Below are 21,104 nucleotides of genomic sequence, written 5' to 3'. Positions count from 1 at the left end.
GAATATATATATATATATATATATATATATATATATATATATATATATATATATATATATATATATATATATATATATATATATATATGCCGAACCGATAAAGATAAGTCGGATTGGTTTGTATGCACATATCTATATTTTTGCATGTGGGTTGGGTTAGATAGGATCAAATTGGTTTTTCAAAAATTTAAATTGAAATTAAACATAGATTTTTTGGTTCCAAAATTTTCTCAAACTAACATTAAATTGAATTAAAAAAAACTGATACAAATTGAATCTTGGAAACCAAGTTCAGCTATGTTTATAATTTGGCAGGTTTTGTTTGCACACTCGGCAGGATGTGGCTGGAAACACACAGAACTCCCTTGCTTTGCGATAATTGGGCCCCGCTTTGTCCTAATATGCATGCCTGCGATACACTGGATCTTGCAAGTTGCTTACCCTTGTTGCGTGTCTCACTAGAATACTTCTTACATTTGAGCACCCATATCTCTGAGGCGGGCTCCGTACTTACAACCCAATCCCCATCCAAACCTCTCTTCTCGAGGTAATTATTGTCTTCACTGTATTACACCAGCTTGCACATACAACCAATCACGATCGTTGGTTTTTATGGTAAGGTGCATCAAGATCGTTGGCTGCGCGCACTGCCACGTGGCGAATGCAGTACAGGCAATAATTTAGGAAGTCACGAGTTCTGATGAGCAGTGGAATGCGCATAAAGATCCATTTTTTCAACCCAAAGACATCACGCCCGTCCACAAACTGCGTCAGCGCGACGCATATGGACGAAGCGAACAGATAATGCTTTAGGCCTAGAAATTTAATTTGGGCTTGGATTTTTATTTTTCTTTTTCCTATAAAAGCGTGCTTTCGTGACGCCTCGCTTTGTCTCCGCACGGAACCGCCTCTCCTCGTCCCCTCTCGCTCCGAACCCCTCCTCCTTCAAAGAATTCAGCTAGTGTTAGGGTTTTGATCTCTCCTGCGGATAATGGAAGGCGTACTGGATTCCTCGTCTCTAGCTTGCAGACGCCTGGTCGTCCTCTCTGCTCACCTCGCCACCGGCGCCTCCTCCGCCGTTGTCGGTGGCTGTATCCCGCCGGTTCTGGAGAGATCGCCCGTCTCCGCCCAGGATATCGAGCGGCCTCCGACGAATCTCGGCGGTTCGTTGACGGTGACCGATGGGAGAACGGGGAAGAAGTATGAAATCAAGGTTTCCGAAGAAGGAACCGTCAGAGCTACCGATTTCAAGAAGGTGTGGACATGTTTTAACGGTTATTATATGTGAAGTTTTAATTTTTATTATTCCAGTTTTTGGTTCTTAAATAGAAATTGATTTAATTACTGTGACGCTAATTTGGATACCGTTCTGAAGTATTACTTCCTGATCATTTTTTTCCTTTATTTTCTTTATCTGTTTGTCAATGGGAACGAGTTATTTTCTTGATGTAGTGTTATTGAAACACGACAAAAGGGATTTTTTTTTTTATGGTAGGGGAAATCACTATTTATGGTACTAAATTATCCTTTTTCGGTTGAGAATCGAAAAATAAAGTCATAATCTTGTTTTTTTTTCCCAGATAATTTTTAATTGTCTGTAGTTGTTTAGTTGGATTTGTTTCCAACCATACAAGCCTCTGATCTATTTTTCCAAACTCTTCTAGTTGCTGCTGTAATTGTTGGCTCAAATAGTAGGCGCTTTAAATTTGAGAAGATAACGGTTGTAGGTGGGACAGATTATGGCAGGTAAATACGACAAGGGGCTCAAACTCTATGATCCAGGTTATCTCAACACCGCTCCAGTCCGTTCATCCATCTGTTATATTGATGGAGAAGAAGGGATTCTTCGCTACAGAGGCTACCCGATCGAGGAGTTAGCTGAAAGCAGCACATTTCTAGAAGTGGCTTATCTCTTAAGTGAGCCTCGTCCGCTGACCATTTTTTCTAGATAATTAAATGGTCTTATGGATGCAAACACCTAACCTGTTTCCTTTTTGTAGTGTATGGGAACTTGCCTTCTCAAAGCCAGTTGGTAGACTGGGAGTTTACAGTTTCTCAGCATTCTGCTGTTCCTCAGGGCATTCTGGTTTGTCCTTGGTTCCTATTTTTATTTCACTACAAAAAATTACATGTATCACTACGAGTTATTTTTCTTATTCATATACATTTTCTTCTATTGATAAAAGAAGTATAAGCAGAAATTAATTTTTTTTCCCAGTTTAATTATAACAATAACTGCACAGCTTTTGATTTTCTCTTTCTGTAGGATATTATACAGTCAATGCCTCATGATGCACACCCAATGGGAGTACTTGTCAGCGCAATGAGTGCACTTTCTGTCTTCCATCCAGATGCAAACCCTGCTCTTAGAGTAAGCTTTCTAACATTAACACGTTGAGGCGAATCAAAATACATCGAAATCTATAGTTTTTCTTGAACAGAAAGAAATCCATATTTATTCTTGAATAGATCGTTTTCTGGGAGGGTGTCAAGAAAAGGTGGTTATTTCTGAGCTTTGTAAATGCACATTTTTCTTCAAAATTTATATTTGCTTTGTTGACGGTAATATTTTGTCTGGAACAGTACAAGTTCTTTCAATTTTTAGTGCACCCTGTGGAATCTATTTGTGTTTCTTTCATCGCAAGTGCTAAAGAAATATGTAACTTGACTTTTTTGGTGGCAAACAACATACAGACCTGTACTGTCACCGTAAGAAGCATCCATAATATGTGAAAAATCTATATCTGGATGACAACCTAAAAGTCAGGTTGTATGCTTTGCTGACGTTTTTCTTACACACAAATATGCATGCACATATGTAATCATTTCAAAATACAGATCTTAAAAAGGATAATAGTAATTTCCTGTTGGCAACAGTCTCCCCTCCCTCTCCCTTCTGCAAATATTGCACTGTACACTGGCACTTTTAGTCTCCAGACCTTGTCGTTGTTCATCAACACTTGAGAATGGTTTTAGTAGTTGTCTTAAACTCATGCAGAAGTTTAAATTCTGGCATACTGTTGTCATTCATTCGTTCCTTTGTTCACTCATGCAGCTAGAATGTATTCCTACATAGATCTCATCCACGCATCCTTTTGGTTTGTGTAGGGCCAAGATCTTTATCGGTCAAAGCAAGTAAGGGACAAGCAAATTGCAAGGATACTTGGAAAGGTATGTCCTATATTCTCCTTGTATCCTGAGGATGTTTTTCTTTTCTTTTTGAAAGTTTAAATATCAATCTTGTGTTGGTCTTGATTTTTAAGAGGATACAAATAAAATCCTTGCAGATTTGTCATTCTCATAGGATTAACCTTTGCAAGCTTGATCATGCAGTCACATAGCCTATTTAGCCTTGATATGTGATTTTTGCAGATTAATGATTGTTGCTTTTTTGCAGATATTTGTAGATATGTGATTTTAGCCTTGATAGAATTGAGAATGTCTACCTACTCATGATAAATAATCTCGTATCTGCAGGCACCAACAATTGCAGCTGCTGCCTATTTACGGATGGCAGGAAGGCCTCCTGTTCTTCCTTCCAGCAGTCTTTCGTATTCAGAGAACTTCTTGTACATGTTGGACTCATTGTAAGTTTAAGAACACCTTTTTGGTTCCCATTTCTGAGAATCATTATTGCATTATGTTTACATTTTAAATTTACTTTAAGCATTAGTAAAATAACAAAAGAAACCTTTTGCTTGTATCAATGAAGTTCTTCAATTTATGCTTTAGTAGAACAAGCGGATACACATGAAACCCACTATCTCCGTAGTTCACATTTTTTCTACTATATTGCAGGGGTAACAGATCATATAATCCTAACCCTCGACTTGCTCGGGTTCTTGATATTCTTTTCATCCTGCATGCTGAACATGAAATGAACTGCTCCACAGCTGCTGCTAGGCATCTTGCTTCCAGGTATTTACTCTGAACTCCAAAATTGTTAAAAGGTTGGGGTGGTTGCATCATATTTCTGGTATTACTTTTGTAGTGGTGTGGATGTCTTTACTGCTCTTGCTGGAGCTGTAGGAGCTTTGTATGGTCCACTTCATGGTGGGGCAAATGAGGTATGACATAAATTCATGAATTTTTATATTATTATTTTGATCTGGCATCATTGATCATGCTCAGAAAATCCAATAAACTTCTGCTGGCATAGGCAACAACCTCTAGATTGCAAATCAAGTGTGCTGCACCATATGATATACTTCATGTTCTTTCTTGCACATCTGTGTAAAGAAATTCATTTTTGTTTCAAGCTTAAATGAGCTAAGAAGCTCAGTTTTAGGTCATCTTCTTGTGAGCAGCCTTTATAATTTGTTGACGCAGGCCCATGTTAAACTTAGAACCACAAAAGGTGAATGGAACATCTGACCTGACAGACACCGTTTTTCTTGCGAATTCCAGGCTGTTCTTAAAATGCTAAATGAAATCGGAAAAGTTGAAAATATTCCACAGTTTATAGAGGGTGTGAAGAACAGGTAACCATGTTTCTGCTTCTTCTTAAAAGAATCAGTTGTTGTTGTTTATGCACATATCATGCATTAAATATCTAATTTTGATTTTTTGAGTAATTTTGATTTGTTTGTTTCTATTTCAACTGCATGAATGTGTAGGAAGCAGAAGATGTCAGGTTTTGGACATCGTGTGTACAAAAATTATGACCCCCGTGCTAAGGTCATTCGCAAATTGGCAGAGGAAGTCTTCTCAATTGTTGGACGTGATCCTCTAATTGAGGTTTTAAATTTTATTCTCTACATTAAGCAATATATTCCAATCTTCATTTTCTTCTTTTCAGATGATATTCAAGATAGTATTGAAAAAATTTGTATTGAAATTTGGAAAGGTCAACCAACAAAACTATGTTTTGCAACATTGTAGTTCGCTTGTGCTGAACTTAGAACTTAGTTTTCAACCTTTTCTTAATTGCGCAATAAAGTGTTAGCATGGTTCAGCTGTAATTACCATCCCAGCTGCCTGTACGTTGCTCATGGGCTATACATGCAGGATTTATTGGAATCCAAGTAATTATGTAGAAATAAATTTTTATCACCCGAGTTTCTCTTTATACTGGTTGCAAAAATATAGAATGGCATGAAAATGAGGTGGGAAAGCCCTTTCTTTTTTTTTTTTTGATTGACAAGTTTTGAGATCAATTTGTTATGCACTATCAAGTATACGGTAAGCTGGAGATAGGAGATTAATCAGATGTATGTAGTAAATTTTTAGCAGGACGTCTTCTTTGCTATATGTATGATTTTAACTTTTGACTTCTTTTAATCATTATACATGTTTGGACCTAGAATACAAAGTTTTTTATGATCGATACCAACCAAATATTAATTAAAACGAACTGAATACGGGTCTTTCTGTACAAAGTTCACTGCATTATTTTCTATTTTATTTTTATAACTTCTTAAAAATGTGAGCATGTTCATAGGTAGCTGTTGAGTTAGAGAAAGCTGCGCTGTCAGATGAGTATTTTGTTAAGAGGAAGCTTTATCCTAATGTTGATTTTTACTCAGGCCTAATCTACAGGTATATTCAGCAGATTTGATTTACTTTTTCTTCCAGTGTTGCATCAAGAATTAATTACATGCTATTACCTTATCAGGGCTATGGGATTTCCAACAGAGTTCTTTCCTGTTCTGTTTGCTATCCCTCGTATGGCCGGCTACTTGGCACACTGGCGAGAATCACTTGATGATCCTGATACGAAGATCATGAGACCACAGCAGGTCAGTATATAATACAGATAAAAGTCATGATAATCAAGTGGTTTTCCTTTTGTAGCATTAAGATTGAAATTCCATCAGATCATGTGTCTTGATGTGAAGAAGATGGAACATTGATGCACACTTTAGCCATATGTTTGGGTCAATTTTATTATTATCTGATATTAAACTCTCTTGGAAAATATTGAGATGAATTCTTCAACCTTTTGTATCATTTCCCAGTATTCCCTCATATCGTCATTTATTACGTAAATCAACTTTTTAATGCCAGGCTAGTTGTAAACTTAACCAGATTCTTATTCTTTTCAACATTTCATTTCTCTCTGTATGCTTGTTTGAGGATCAAAATCACTGTATCAAGGAGTTGAAATCCAAGTAGTCTCTTTTCCTTGCTAAAGCAAGAAAAATTGGCATATCAAGTGTGTCAATGTTGCTCGTCATGACTGATAGCATTTAGCATGCTCATTGAATTTTTTCTACTTGTTGAAATAATGCAATTTTTCAACTGTAAGCTGACTGACTTTATTTAACTGTGTCAAGATACATAAATTTACTGATTTTCCAGTTCCCCTGTCATGATTAAATGGTGGACTTGAGCCAAAAACATCAGTGTTTCAGTTTCCAGTTTCTTTAGCATAAAGATGAATGTGATGCAGCAGTGATGATATTGGCAAGGGCTGAGTCAAATTAACCAGTCATATTTCCTTGGTCACGAACAGTGAATGATGGGTTTGGATATAGTCAACTATGCAAGGTGGCATAAGAAAAAAGAAAACTCTGTATGAAGTTTGACGGGTGTATCCTAGGTTTAAATTTCTAACAGACAATCTCAAATGATAAGAAGGGCATGGTAGTAGTTTCAATTTGCAATTATTTATCATACTGGAATGTTACAGATGGAGTGTGATAAGCAGGAAACAATCTTGAAATGCATGAAAGGGAAAGGCACATGGAGGCTGCATTACACTATTTATTGTAGACTTCTGTTAAGGAAAAGTTTTAAGGTTATCTAAACTACTGATGCATTTACCCATGACTGAAGGTGTGCAATCTTTGAGGATCTTTATTTGTGACTTTGAACTAGTAAAACCTTTTGGAACTGATAGAACAGTAACTGCTGAAAGATGTATTAGATGTATTTCAGATGACACCAAGGGAAGGGAGTTCTGGAGCAATGACGTGATATTTTTTCAAAAGAGTGACCATAATGAAATGAAGCTTGATGTTCATAAGAATAACTATTACTGATCACAAAATAGATGGATTTCTCTTTTTTTTTTTGATTTAAAATGAAAATAAATAGGTGTGAAGTAAGTATTGTGCAAATTGATGTTTGTAGCATGCCTTCTACATTGGTTGTGGAGACGTATGTTTGATCAAAAATCTAGAACGAAGATTAGACTACTCTCTATTCTTTAAGACTACTCCATAGAGAGATGCATTAATTCATAGTTGTAGAAAATGATGGTTCAATTGGTGGAATATTGTGGACCATTTTTTGGAAGGGAAAACTGATATTTGGTGGTGCAGTTAATAAAATGGAACCATATTAACATGCTAACATTTTAAAAAGTTGCTAACATTCTGCGATAAGGAATGGTGAAAATTGTTGACTCGAACTACAAAGATCTAGAATGATAATCTGCCACTCTGTTGTTTTACTGATATCTAGTAGGGTTCGGAACTCTTCAGTCTTCAACACACATCTTGTCATCTCACCTTGTCTCCCTCTTTTTTTCCCCAGTTCAGGATAGTTCCGTTCATAGACCATATAACATTGAATCCATTAATTTGGTTTCATGTCTGCCGCCTTCATCTTGAATTTTCAGAAATTTTCAGTTTAATTTGGTAAGTATCTATGGATATGTCCCATCTGCAATGCCCAGGCGGGGGAAAAAAAACTTTCCTCAAAAACACCTGGCAATAAAAGTCTTGAATATCATGAAAAATTTATGGATAATTAGTGGGATAATTAAGAGTTGCTGATTATTTGGTCGTATATATGTTATAACATAGCAACAATATAACAGCCATTACAATGTTATAATGGTGGTTATGTAAAACTTTGGTTGTGCTGCTGAAGTAACAGAGAGGAGTTTAGCTTAAATCTCCCTCCCCTCTTCCCCTTTCCAATCAGAAAGCAATCTTGAATATCGGAAATGCTATACGTAGACATTTGGGAAGCCCATGCTTGTCGTAATCTGTTTGTACTGCAATTTATGAGGTTTCCTTTTCCCTGAATGTTTGTCTATCTTTGTCCAGAACCTAGCAACCATGTAAGCATTTAGTCTTACTAAATATAAATTATGTTGGTATATGAAATGAATGCACTTTGTCTCTATATCTTATTTCTTCCCTATTTGATCTTCTAGGTGTATACTGGTGTATGGCTTCGGCATTATACACCTGTCAGAGAGCGATTGATGTCAAATGAGGCTGACAAGCTTGGTCAGGTGGCAGTTTCAAATGCAACAAAGCGGCGGCTGGCTGGGTCTGGTTTGTAACTTAGCCCTGACTTGCAGCAAATGCTTTAATAAAAGCAAGCAGGCAATCCTTTTTACTGTAGTAGCATTATAATGCTAGGGCTGAAGCTGTGTTGTAGCCTGAGACACCGAGCAATTGTTCTTGGTCATCACGAGCTCAGAATAATGTTATCAGAATGAATATTAATAAACATGTTCAGTTTTTGTGATGTCGTAGATGTAAACTGCACTCTCTTTCCCTTTTTGAGTTCCTTTTTATGATTTGCATTCTTTGGGATTGAAATAGATTTATATCTTTTATATTGGACTCGTGCAGATCTTGCAGATGTTGTTTCTACACTTTCCAGGAAATGGTGGGACTTGATGTGGAATTAGGAGATGATAGAAATATATGAGTACAGATTAGGAAGAGGGAATTTTCTCGAGAGGGGATTGGGGATGAGAGAAATAATAAGTAGGGGGATGATGTGGAATTTTCTCTTCTTTTTTTTTTTTTTGAGATAAAAAGGTGACAATCTCTCCTCCACTCCTGCTTTCTCTCTCCTTTATAGTTGTGTAGATGGATATTAGGGAATTACCCTTGTGTCGCAGGGAGAAATTAGAAAAAAATTAAAGGCTTGAAACTATTAATTGATTTTTTGCTTTGGAAATTCATCTAATAATAGAATAATTATAAAATCCTTTGATAATTTATACAAAGATACAAAATAACGAAGCATAAGAATATGTTGATAATAATGATATATAAAATAAGAAAATATGCAAATATATCAATAAATATTGAATAAATAAGAAAACGTGCAAATATATTGACAAATAAGAAAAAATATAAAATAAGTAAAAATACAAATTTATCAACAAATAATAATATTGATTGTTCTGGAAGTAAGGATAAGAAAATTAATACCATGTGGTAAGCTCGCTGGATATTTTTAGAGTCTCACTGCCCAGTCAGAGTGGGTCATGGAGACAGCTTTAACTAAATGATTAATATATTTTCTTCGTCAATATTTTTAGATGCAAAATTTTATCAATGTATCTAAAAATGACTCCTTTTAGTTGTTGGTGGGAGGAAATCTATGTGCAGACGAAATCAAATAATCCACGCTTAACACTGAAAGTAAAAAGAGATCAAATATTGGGATAGCAAAAGTTTTTCTGCTTTGATAAATAAATTAATTGAATAAATAAAAACTTGAGCAATAGTAAAGATTTTAGAGAAGTTCAACACAGATGGAAGCAGAGTTTTTAAGAGGGGGGGTAAAAAGAAAATTCAAATTGAAGCAAGGGAAACAATCTTTTTGCTTTTTTTTTTTTTCCTTCTGTTTTAATCTGATAGCACAGGATCACAATATACGAATTAGTTGTATACAGGAGATACATACTTTACCTTTGGCACTAGCCAAGAGAAACTTCTCTTGGAGAACTGTATTATTATTCCTGTCAATCACTTATTTCAGAATTAGTGAAATTGTATATCACTGTTCTTTCAGACCTGATGCATTGTATTATTTTTTGACATTTATGTCTTCATTTGCTTATTTACTTCCTGAAAGTTGATTGCCCTTGGAATCACATAAAATCCATGTTTTTCTAGGATGACAAGTTTGAGAGGCCATATAATCAGAATATATGTTGTGAAGGCTTGACTGCAGCTAGAAAACTCATACAATCTTCTAGTTGGATGGGGATAAAGTGAACCCCACTGCAACACCAGAAATCCCTGGCTCAGAGAATGATGATATGCATGTAGTTCATGTGAGTCAAATTGGATGCTGTAAATTACTGTAGCTTGTTTATAACCAATTACTTCCCTATTTTGCAATGTCATACTGACATGGAAAATTTTTGGGGCTGTATCAGCCTGACCTTAGTGGTAAAATTTGTGGTTCATCTCTCTTTTCTGGTTTTCTCCCCCCTTCTTTTTGGGTGCAAGGCCTTCTGTATGTGAATGATAAGGACACAAACTGTTGAGAAATATCTATTATACGTAGCGGTTATTACTTTGACCTTTGTAAAGTGAAAGTGATTATGAGTCTCTTCCATCAGTGATGGGGGTTCTTGGCACTGCAACCTTAAGAGTAATATTTCTTCTCTACTTTTATGTTTTCGTGAGATTTAGTTATGCGTGTATATATTAATACAGTCGGGCACTTGTCCTCGTGGAGGCATTCCTAATTAAAAGAACAAAAATTCCTTTTACTCATTGTTCATGGTTTTCCTTTCGTAAAATTTTTGCCAAAAACATCCATCTTATCATTCAACCACTCACTTAAAGGCATAAAATTGAAGTGTTTGCTTTGTCTAAACCTAAACTCAGACTGAATATTGAGAGCTTTTTTTTGGTATTGCTTTTATTTTCAAATATTTAAGAAGTAAAATTAACTAGATTAAACAACTTGTATGGTGAAATCTTTTTTTTTTGGAAATTATTTGTAAAATATTCGATGCTTTGTTTGCAATAGGAGTGAAAATAAAATTAAGAAATAGTAGAAGTTTAATGCAAATGCTATCCTCAACATTAACCTCTATTGAGGTATTCCATTAATTTGTAGAGAACAAAAATACAAAAGCAAAAATAAATGCCAAACTGGCCCTTACGAAATGCGTGCGTTACATATTTTGCATGAGAAATTTAGAGGACTAGTCCTCTAATTGCCTTTTTTTTTCGAGTTGGAAATTTGATTTTGCCTGGAGGAGGAAGAAAAGGTGAAAAGTATCTTAAAAAAATCTTAAAAAATTAAAGAGAAACTCACCATTGGGAATGCCGTCATGACTCAAAAAGACTACTCCGTTTAATTGGCGCATTTGGACGGCATTTTTACAAAAGAAAAATTTCTTTCGAACACTTGAGGGTCTACCTAATTGCAATCCAGATTCTATATCATGACATTATTGCAATTAAATTCTTCAGAGAAAAATTTTATGGTGTATTCTTCAAAAAAATTATTAGTATCGATAAAGGCTTTAAAATAACACATTTGAGATCATCTATATTATTTTATGTTTTGAACCGGAACTGTCTAGGTAAGCCAAGGAGTAAGAGGAGGTATTCATGGGATTATTAGGTTGGAACAATATATCTTAGAAACCTCTTAATTATATTCAAATCCACTTTGGATGAGCCCTGAAATTTTTGGTAGAGCAGCTACCAAAAGTCATTGACAGTTTGGATATTATCTCTCACATGCAACATGGGTGGGATGCGGGCTTGGCATAGTTTAAGAGCTGGATTCTCCCAATTGCGATACACATGCCCCGCCAAAAAAAAGTATGTGAGATCTCCTACTTGATCTTAGCCAGAAGGCCCAAAAAGACTATTTCTTCCATATCCAAATCCAATACTCCAACTCTCTAATTTTCCTCAGCAATTTCACAGCTCACATGCTGACACGGCCGCAACCGCACGACGCCAGACGCCGCTTCCCGGCACATGGAGCCTTCCGGCCCTGGCATGCTGAGGCAGCAAGGCCCTTGGCTCGCGTGGGACCTGTGTTGCGCTCATCGCCGGTCCGCGCCCTTTTCCACCACCCCGCTCGGGCTCTGTCGGGCACCTGCTGCCGCGGCGGCGGCGCCCCCTACCACCCCAGTAGGGCATCCGCCCAAAGCCGGTCCCGGAGTTCCAAAGTACTAAGGAGTATTGCAAACGCGGTCAGCTTCTTAGAGGGACTATGGCCGCTTAGGCTACAGAAGTTTGAGGCAATATTAAGTCTGTGATGCTCTTAGATGTTCTGGGTCACGCATGCTACACTAATTTATCTAATGAGTCGATAGCCTTGGCCGACAAGCTTGGGTAATATTCGAAATAAGTAAAATAACGTTAAAAATAGTGGAATTTCACTTACTCCTATTTATCCTACATTCTCAAGTCATTTTACAAAGTCAAATATAGTTAAGCTCAACAGAGTCTCCTTTCCCTCCTGATTCTGCCAAGCATGTTCAACCTCCTTGCTATTAAATGCTACCTTTATTATTTCCATAGAGTTATCAATGCAAAGATTACGCCTCATCTTTTAAAAAGAAAAATACATTTAAAAAAAAAGATAAAGGATCCGAGGATATTCCAAAGAAGAATCGTTCTGTAGAATTTTCATGGCTATCTGCTAACAATTTGCTCGAAAAAAAAAGTATTTGCTAAGTATCTGCCAACAAGCTAGCCAACTAACCTCTCCTTTCACTTGTTCAAAAAGTTTGGCGAGGAAACCTTAGATCTTGTTTGTCTACTTGGCGGTTCCATCAATTCCAACAATTTCACCCTCATCGAGTTCACATCATCTTAAAAAAATAAGAGGACGCAACCTTATAAGCGGTAAAATGTCTGTCCCTGATTATTTTGCATTTTTAGACTCTTAGTCTATAAGATTTTAAGTTTGCTGGTTATCAGATAGCTAACCTAAGCACACCCACCTACAATATTTATACAGATGATCTTCTCAGTAGTTCAGGAGCATTCAACATTACATTAAGAAGTGCTCTCTCATAGAATATGGCTTGCAAGGAATATGAGAATTGTTCCAAACTCAAGCAGAGATCTACGCGCAGAAAGCGAAATAAATTTAAGAAAACATAATCTTCAAAATAAATAAATAAATAAGGAAAAAATATAATGACAAATACAAGTCTTCTTCCATGGACCAACTTGCATCACACGCTACCAGTGAGAGCTCTCTTTCTGTATATATCCATGGAAGAAGGAAAATGAGAGGGTTACAGCAATAATGGACTGCATAGAACTATATGCTCTTTATCTGGAGTTGTTCCTGCTCAAGCTTTTAGGGAATAAGATACTCCTGGTGATCTCACGCAAGGGCTTGTTGGTGAAGCGGATGAGGTTGTACGCCCATGCCCCTGTCACTGCCCCACAGATTGGACCAACGATGTACACCCATATACTCTCATATCGGTTGGCCACGATCGCCGGCCCTAGGCTCCTCGCCGGGTTCATCGATGCTCCTGATATAGGGCTGTCACAAAAATTAACCAGGCTTATAATTCATGCTACGTTGGCTTTCTCATGAAAAGCATGTATGATGTGCTCGACTTCGAACCACAGAGGGATTTGAACATTTCAAGCCAAGGATTATGACCTAAACATGCTATATCGAGCAATTCAATATATATGTACGTACGTATCTATGTATGCATAGGTACATGTATATGCATATAAAAGTATATATGTGTATATGTTTGTGCGTATGTATGTATGCATGTATGAACATTTCATTGTAGATTTGATTAATGATGTTTGAATATATACCCGGCGAAAAGCACATTTAGGAGGACAGTAGCTCCAACTGCTAGCCCTGCCAATTCTCCAATCTGGACAATGGAAACGGTCAAATAAGATCACCATGAACTTTTCACCAACAGATAAACCTAAAAAAAACCCTTTGAAGAAACTTGTGGCCATTTGATTTCGAAATTGAAGGCGAATTGGCTGACAGAATCAAAAGCCGCAAGTTTTTATCCAGTGAGTGATTCGATACTTGTTTATATTATATTTTCAGAGCTGTTTGTCTCACCGCTCTTTTGTCAGTGGCCACACCAGATATCACAAACATGAGGTAGAAGGAGATGATGAACTCAAGCACCAGCGACTGTACATCTGAGCCAGCCGGAATGGTTCCTGCAAAGAGTTCACGTTTTCCTCCGAACAGCAACCGCAGCGTACCACTTGCAAGGGTCGATCCCAACACTTGAGCAAATATATATGCCGGCACCTACATGAACGTAAGGTTGAAGGGATAGCTTGAGATAAGAGTGGTCATATAGAAAGCATGGAATTTTCTCAATCAAGCTGAGATTGTTCGACCTATGGACTAGAGTTCAATCAAATCAAACACCTGATTCCATGGAAACCTTCGACAGGTAGCGAAGGCAATGGTGACGGCGGGATTGAAATGAGCTCCGGAGATGTGGCCGATCGAGTAGACCATAACCATGACCACCATCCCCCACACAATGCTTATGCCAGGGAATGTAACAGTGCCCTTGCTTAGATTAACTGTCACCGAGCCACACCCGGCAAATATCAAAAAGTAGGTCCCAAACACTTCAGCAATTATCTGCACATAATTTGAGTGAAAAAAAAGCAATCACCATCTCTATTAAAGTTGTTTGAATCTTGTCCATCACAATAAAATATAACAGTATGGCGAGATGGCTGATAAATCGTCTGCACGAAAAACCAATGGAATTGCTTCACAGGTGATCAAGGAGTTGGCCAACTACCTACAACCATAGCTTCAAAATGCCACCATCAAATCTCGTGAGAAGATTCACCAACTAGGTTTCACTCGCGAATACTGTTATATATGTTCCTGTTTCTGCTGATGGAGGATAATGAAATGGAAAAAAGAAACGGTCCAACCCCTTGCATCAGAAAAGGAACATAATAGTATTCGCGAGTGAAACCTAGCTAGGAGACGGTCCAACCCCTTACATCAGAAAAGGAACTAGATTTTGTCTCTACGTTTGGAAAGCCTTCTGTTTTCTTCTTTAAGAAAACATGCAAATAAAAGTCCAACCAAACAGATTGCTATTAAATTTTTTTTTCAAAAAAAAAAACAATTGTTAAGTAAGAATTATTAGACGTGCAGTTGGCGTGCACGTATGCTGGTGCTTTTAATAAATGATGATGCGTACGTTTTGGAATCACATCCAGTTTGATCAACGATTGAAAGTAAGAATGGTCGAACCCGCAAACGCCTTCGAAGCACGATATATTTTCACTAAATAGAGACAGAGATCACGACAATACATAGATGTATTGGAAATAGAGATCTCAAACACACACAAAGAAACTCTATTTTACGGTACTTATTAAATCCATCTCTAAAGTGAGCACATGAGAATAAAGGAAAAAATGAATGCAATTACAAAATATAGGAGAAGAAGTCTCACCTTTTGGAGGAAAGGAATATAGAGACTAAAGCCACAGCGTTCGATGGTAGTAGAATTCCCATAGCCATGATCTGGAATAGCACGCTCTTCTTCTCTCGGAAACCCAGCGGTTCCCTCCTCCATATACCTCTCCTGCATCCCATTAGCATCCGAATTCTCTCCATTCCCTCCCATCTCTCTATCTCTTTCTCTCTCTCTCTCTCTCACACACACACACACCAGACCAAGAGATGGACAGAGCAACTGCAAGGACAAAGAAGAAGACTTCGACTTGGGCTTGTATTTATCGACTTGGGCTTGTATTTATCGGCAGATGGAGACCCAGCCAGGGGAGGAGGAGGAGAAGACCCGGTAGAACTCTGGCTTGGCTTTATTCTTTAATGAACTTTTTTTTATATTCGTTTTCTTCACACTGTGTTGACCACTATCTCACGGTATTCTTGGCCGAAGGAATGGATAGCAGTGATGGAGCGAGGGAATATCGGTTCTAATGGAGGAATTATTTGGAAGGCGTGAAGGCCAAAAGCTGGTATTGGACAGCAGAGGAAGTGAACGGAATGGGGAGGGGTGATACCCAAAAAATTGATACTTTATATAACAATCCCCATGTGGATCGATAGGCTTACGAAGTCTTTCCCTCTTTTCCCATTCGCGATGCCGTGCATTGCATGTACCATGCTTTAGTTTAATTTTTCAGCTAAAACATATATTTAATTAAAAAATATATTTGTAAAATCTCCAGGTACATCTTACACCAACTCTTGGACCAAAACACGTGCAGAACGAGTCGCAGAACCCAGCACGTGCGAGTGTTTGGCAACACTGAGGGTTACTTTGGGCTCGTAAGAACGTGTATGCGACCAGAGAAATGCTTGTTTTAACAATATTGAACGGTCATATCGTATAAAGGTAGAAATATAACACGCTATATATACTGATCCTAATCTTTGGTAATAAATAAATTAACGATCTATTCATTCGAAATTTGTTTTTAGAGGATACGTTATTACGGGTTTAGAATTTTCAAAGAATGGTAGCTTGGCTAGCTAAGATTATCCGTATCCGGATTTATCCAAAATCACGGCATGCCTATGAACTGATAGAGTAAGAGAGAGAAGAGAAAATGTTCTATATATAATCACTACGAATTACCCTGCCCTCAAGCATTAATCTTTAAAACCTAAACATATGGCATCTTAATAATGAGACTGATTTGCCGTTTGGGCTGCTAACTAATAGGATTTAAAGGAAAAAGAATTGTATGGAGCAGGCACGAGGGATAAAATATAAAGCAGACTATTTATATTTCTTTCCGTTTCCATCAACCATCATATAAAGCTAAATGGTTCGGCCAACTTCCCGGCACGTAAGCATGAGGTGATAACGTGATATCTCGTCATACTGTAATTATATCATCAATAAACAAATCGATAAAGCTTATTTAAGCCGAAAACAAGATAGGTTTGAACTAATACCAAGTCAAAGACTACGGTCATGCAAACTCATCTCATGAATGGTGATATGGAAGTTGCTGCCGTGACCAGGTAACGGGGAACCTGTCGAGGACGAGATGGTCAAAACGTGGGCTCAGCTTATGGCGGTTTAATGTAAACCTAACTCTTTTACCTTTTCTTTTCTTTTATTTTATTTGTTTTTTTTGTTGTTTGAGGGTTGAGGATGGGGTGTACAAGTATAAAATTATACTGTTATTTAATGTGGTATATACATCTATCGTTGTTCGCAAAGCTAGCTCATTTAAATTACACTTGTTGATGGACTTGGTGGGATGTCAGATCAAGTCACATATTTTACCATTTCAATTTTTTTTTTAATCATGGAGGTTGGATTGTCTTGTCATCTAATTTGATTTTTTCCTTTACTCTATCTAGTTTGTTTTTTTCATGTCCTTTTTGTCACATGGATCATGTTTAGCCTTCTACTGAATCAATTCTACACATGGACCCAGTCTAATCTAATTGTCTCTTCTATGTAAGGGGAGCAATTTGATTTGTTAACAAGGATTGCACTAGAGTCATAATGACAAGACTACTATGTTTTATCTTGAATAGCCTAAATACAGGAGAAGGTAATATGGTCAGCGACTACTAAAATGTTCGGCCAAATCGGATTCATCTAGTAATTTCTCCTTTTTGACTATCCTCATTTTTTATCAGAGAACTTATATTTTACATCATGTGCGTTATGTGACCATGTACGCCAATAATCATATTATGTAAAATAGATAAATTTTACTCGATCTAGATGAAGAGAATTATATTAAAGAATTTTTAGATCCTTCACTTTTTTCTATAAAGATTTAAGTATATCTAAAGAAGAGCGTCGACAAGAACACGCGTGTGACATGGCATAATTAAGCCAAAACATATATATTTAAACTTCATCCTGCCATAAAAAAACGAGAGCAAGTTTTTGCTTAAACTACGAGTCTAACCAGCCTACTTCTAACTTATGCAAGCTAATTTAGCCGGACAGGACCCTGGAAGAACTGTGTAGGATTTAAAGAAATCACCTTGATCTATAAGAATGAATGCTATCATAATAATCATCCGGGACATGGATGGATATCATTGGCCGATCAAGTTGGAAGTTAATGGTCATCCTACCATTGCTGCCCCAAAATTTTCTCTATCATTCTTTAATCAATTTGGAATGAAAAGAAATGATGGTACTTTCAACTAATAAGCTAGGAGTGCAGACCAAAACGGGTCGTGGTGGTATCTCCTACGCGCAAAAGAAGAATGCGCTTAGATCGTCCGTGCAATGACGGTTCGAAGCGCTTTGAGATCTGTATTGTATAAGATCCAACGGTCGTCCAGCGCGAAGGAAGATGTATCCTTCCTTCGCGCGAAGGATGCAACCGCGTTCCGTCGGAAACGCCCACAAAGTTCTCCAAATCCACCCCAAGATCCACCCGCCGCCACCGTAAGAAGCCGTCCCATGTCAAGTCCATCACCGCCGCTCCCTCTCGTCTGGAGCCGCATCCCGACGAGGATTTCGCTCCTCCCGCCGCCCCTATACTCCTCCCCCAGTCCTCATTCCCCGGGAGAAAGATGGTCATTCTGGACCTCGACGAGACCCTGACCCGTGCCAAGACCGACCCCCTCCGAGAGGTACGACTTCATCGTCCACCACAGAACCAACGGCGAGGTCTACGTTTGGAAGCGCCCCGGGTGTCGACGAGCTCCTCCAAGAGGACGCCAAGGCCTTCGAGGTCGTCGTGCTCACCAGAGGGCTCAACAGGGAGTACGCGTCGCTCGTACCCGATCACCTCGATCCAAGAGGGGAGATCATATCATTCCGCCTGTACGTTGAGGGACTCCTGCAAGGAGATGGAGGGGAAGTTGGTGAAGGATCGGTCGGGTCGGTGATGGGGAGGGGTTAGGATCGGGTGGTGAGTGTGGATGATAACCCGAGTTCTTACGCATTCCAGCCGGAGAATGCAGTTCCGGTGGCCGCTCTCGGGAGCTTCAGACATTCTTCCAGGTTGCTCCTCTCTTTGAGGATCCACGGGATGCCATCTTGCACCATCTCTCAGAGAGCACGAATCAGAAACCGCAGATCTGATCTGAGCTCGGTCCTTGCTTATGAGATATGGCCGATTGATTGATTTCAGGATAGAAGTAGAGTCGAGTTACTATCAGAGAGGGCCTTTTAGGTTGCAGCAGCTAAGTTTTGTTGGACAAAGGAGGGTATTGTGCGGCCTTCAGGATCTTCCTGAATGCGCCATTCAGTCTGAGGCAGAATGGCGATGCAGGCTATTGATTCGTTGTGGTAATAGTGGGGATTGCATCTTAGATTCTTAAACATAACGAATCTTATTTTTAATCTAAGTTTATTCTTTCGGTTGTGAAATTTGTCTTGTGGCTCATTTGTGGCATTTGAATTGATGGAAGGAGGCAGGAACTTCAGTCTCTTTGTCTGGTACCTTTCGCAAAACATTTTAACAATTCACTGCATGCTGTGCGAGCTGATTTGGTGAAATATAAGTGCAAAGTTTCCTACTCTTGTTGCTGATCAGGTGACACAATCCTTTCATAGTCACAATGAATTCGAGAAACATAGGGTCTGCATATAAGTGTAAAGCTTGTATCGAGTTTGCACTGGAAGTTGATTTGATTGTTCAAAGGTGAAAGCATGCTTAATTAATGTTCAAGAACCTCACCGTGCTCTAGATATTAGTTTTACTTTCTTTTTTCTGTATGATTTGATCACTTTTGATCTTAGAATACCTATAGCTTGCTCGATGAAATTTGTAAACATACCAATCATCATTTAGCATAGGCATGCTATCCACCCTTCACAGCAAAAGAAACGGAGAGACCTCGGCATCTTTTCATGTCATATTTATGATCTGTTACCAGTATTGGCTAAAATGTTTTTAAGAAAGCAGAATCACATATATAAGAAGATACGAGAGGCCTTTATCAAGTTATCATAGCGCAACATATAATTGGAACAGGAATCATGAACATTTATGATTCTCTTTTTTATTGTAATTCGACTATAGTAAACAGGCTGCTATTGCCAGGTTCAGAAAGCTTTATTTCTGCTTCAATGAATGACACTCTCCAGCTAGGTAGATAGACTCGTACTTCAGTTTTCCCTGCATGCAACAATACCGTCGTTAGATCTTGTTAATAGTTGGAGAGATGATGTTTCAATCTACAGGACAGAGTTACGTCTCATAGGTAATTAACATAGATCGATCTTCCAATAAAGCTATATCTTCTGTGTCATAAAAACATATAGGGGACAATAATTTATACTATTACTTACAATAATGAGATTCTGTCCTCTCTCTCTCTCTCTTCCCTTCAATCTGTAAAATTCTAAAATGATGATGAGCGTAATATACTTGATATTTACCATTGTCATAACTGATGCAAAAACCACTCTTATGATTACTAATAGTGTTTAAATCATTCTACTAATTCAGTCACTGAAAAGTATTTTATGTTTTATGTTGCTGAATTTCTTTCTCTAATGCCTTGGAAGACAATTCTTTGAGATTAGATATGCAAAAGAAATATTGAACGACGGATAAACCATCCAAAAATCACAAACGATTACAATATAATATCACACAATTATAGTTCTGGCATAAAATACTATACCTTCAACTTTTCATTGCGATTGCATCATGAAACTTTTAGTTTATTGCAAGTTTTCCTAGCTTGTAATACGAGCAACGAATTCATTAATGACAGTCAATGAAAGAAGTCGATAACCGTGCAAGTGAAAATTTCCAGTCAATCAATCTCATGGATGCTCAAATACGTCAAAAATCATAAGCAAAGCAAAGACCTGTGATTCACATGATGCTGCAGTTGGCATTGGTGCTGGGCAACGGGAGCTCAACGTGGCACTGAGTAGAGACATTCTGGGCTTTCTCAGGAGTGACCAGCGGGTGCTCTTCCATTATTTTCTTAAGACAATTGCACACCACTGCCTTCCCCAGATATGAGCGAGCCCCTGCCGCAACCACTGCAGCACCAGCACAGCAGAGTTCTGATGGCTTATCAACAATCCGGTATGTGAAGGAGGGAAGGCAAGGCAGAAGGGGTCCAGAAATCAGGATGCAAGAAATATCACCCATTGTCATGGGTACGCCCAAGTGGAAGAGGAGGAACAGCAGGCCAAATGAGGCAGAAGAGGCCATTAGTTTTGTCCTAAGGTGAAGCGTAGGAGACGGTTTTCTACAAGTTTTGAGTGAATTAAGATTAGGAGGGATGGCGGTGTTTAAATAGGATAGGAGAGAGAGCGGAGCAGAAAAGTTATAAACAGGGGCTTTTATGGGGCGGCGAGAAGGATATCGGCTGGAACGGGAGAGAGCGAGCAGGGGAGAAGGATAGAAGGCCGCATTGATGCACGGTAGCAGATGGAGCGTGACCTTGGGGTTCGCATGTGGGGTGTATACCATTAAAACCGTTTCAGACAAACCGGAACAATGAGTAGGAAAGAA

General features: G+C 38.2%; 2 protein-coding genes and 1 pseudogene across 5 annotated transcripts; 2 read left to right on the top strand and 1 right to left on the bottom strand.

The window, feature by feature from the left end:
• The first annotated feature begins 750 nt into the window (after nt 1-750).
• On the top strand, nt 751-10,237 carry LOC103710265 (citrate synthase, glyoxysomal-like). 4 transcript variants are annotated; one of them, XM_088709468.1, is made up of 14 exons: nt 751-1,255; nt 1,737-1,917; nt 2,001-2,086; nt 2,267-2,371; nt 3,109-3,171; nt 3,478-3,587; nt 3,799-3,918; nt 3,992-4,067; nt 4,408-4,481; nt 4,617-4,737; nt 5,441-5,538; nt 5,615-5,738; nt 8,108-8,231; nt 9,816-10,237. In XM_088709468.1, exons 1-14 carry the CDS (start codon nt 992-994, stop codon nt 9,818-9,820), a joined length of 1,551 nt encoding a protein of 516 aa, XP_088565594.1. In that variant the 5' UTR covers nt 751-991; the 3' UTR covers nt 9,821-10,237. The 4 variants fall into 4 exon arrangements, with proteins under 4 accessions (XP_088565594.1, XP_088565593.1, XP_008794152.2 ...); XM_088709467.1 differs by having other exon boundaries at nt 8,535-10,116; XM_008795930.5 differs by lacking the exon at nt 9,816-10,237 and having other exon boundaries at nt 8,108-8,427.
• A 2,468-nt stretch (nt 10,238-12,705) lies between these two features.
• On the bottom strand, nt 12,706-15,579 carry LOC103710267 (aquaporin NIP1-1-like). Its single transcript, XM_008795931.5, has 5 exons — nt 15,122-15,579; nt 14,062-14,283; nt 13,741-13,938; nt 13,476-13,537; nt 12,706-13,182 (listed from the first exon to the last, which is right to left on the bottom strand). Exons 1-5 carry the CDS (start codon nt 15,293-15,295, stop codon nt 12,963-12,965), a joined length of 876 nt encoding a protein of 291 aa, XP_008794153.2. The 5' UTR covers nt 15,296-15,579; the 3' UTR covers nt 12,706-12,962.
• Nucleotides 15,580-17,695: 2,116 nt separating this feature from the next.
• Nucleotides 17,696-21,104, top strand: LOC148700523 (uncharacterized; annotated as a pseudogene).

The sequence above is a fragment of the Phoenix dactylifera genome, chromosome 12, assembly GCF_051530095.1.
Source record: "Phoenix dactylifera cultivar Ajwa chromosome 12, Ajwa_hap1_PhDact_Kaust_v1.1, whole genome shotgun sequence".
Classification (NCBI taxonomy): Eukaryota; Viridiplantae; Streptophyta; class Magnoliopsida; order Arecales; family Arecaceae; genus Phoenix; species Phoenix dactylifera.
Note: the sequence above shows the minus strand (reverse complement) of the source record. Positions and strands in the feature narration are given on the sequence as shown.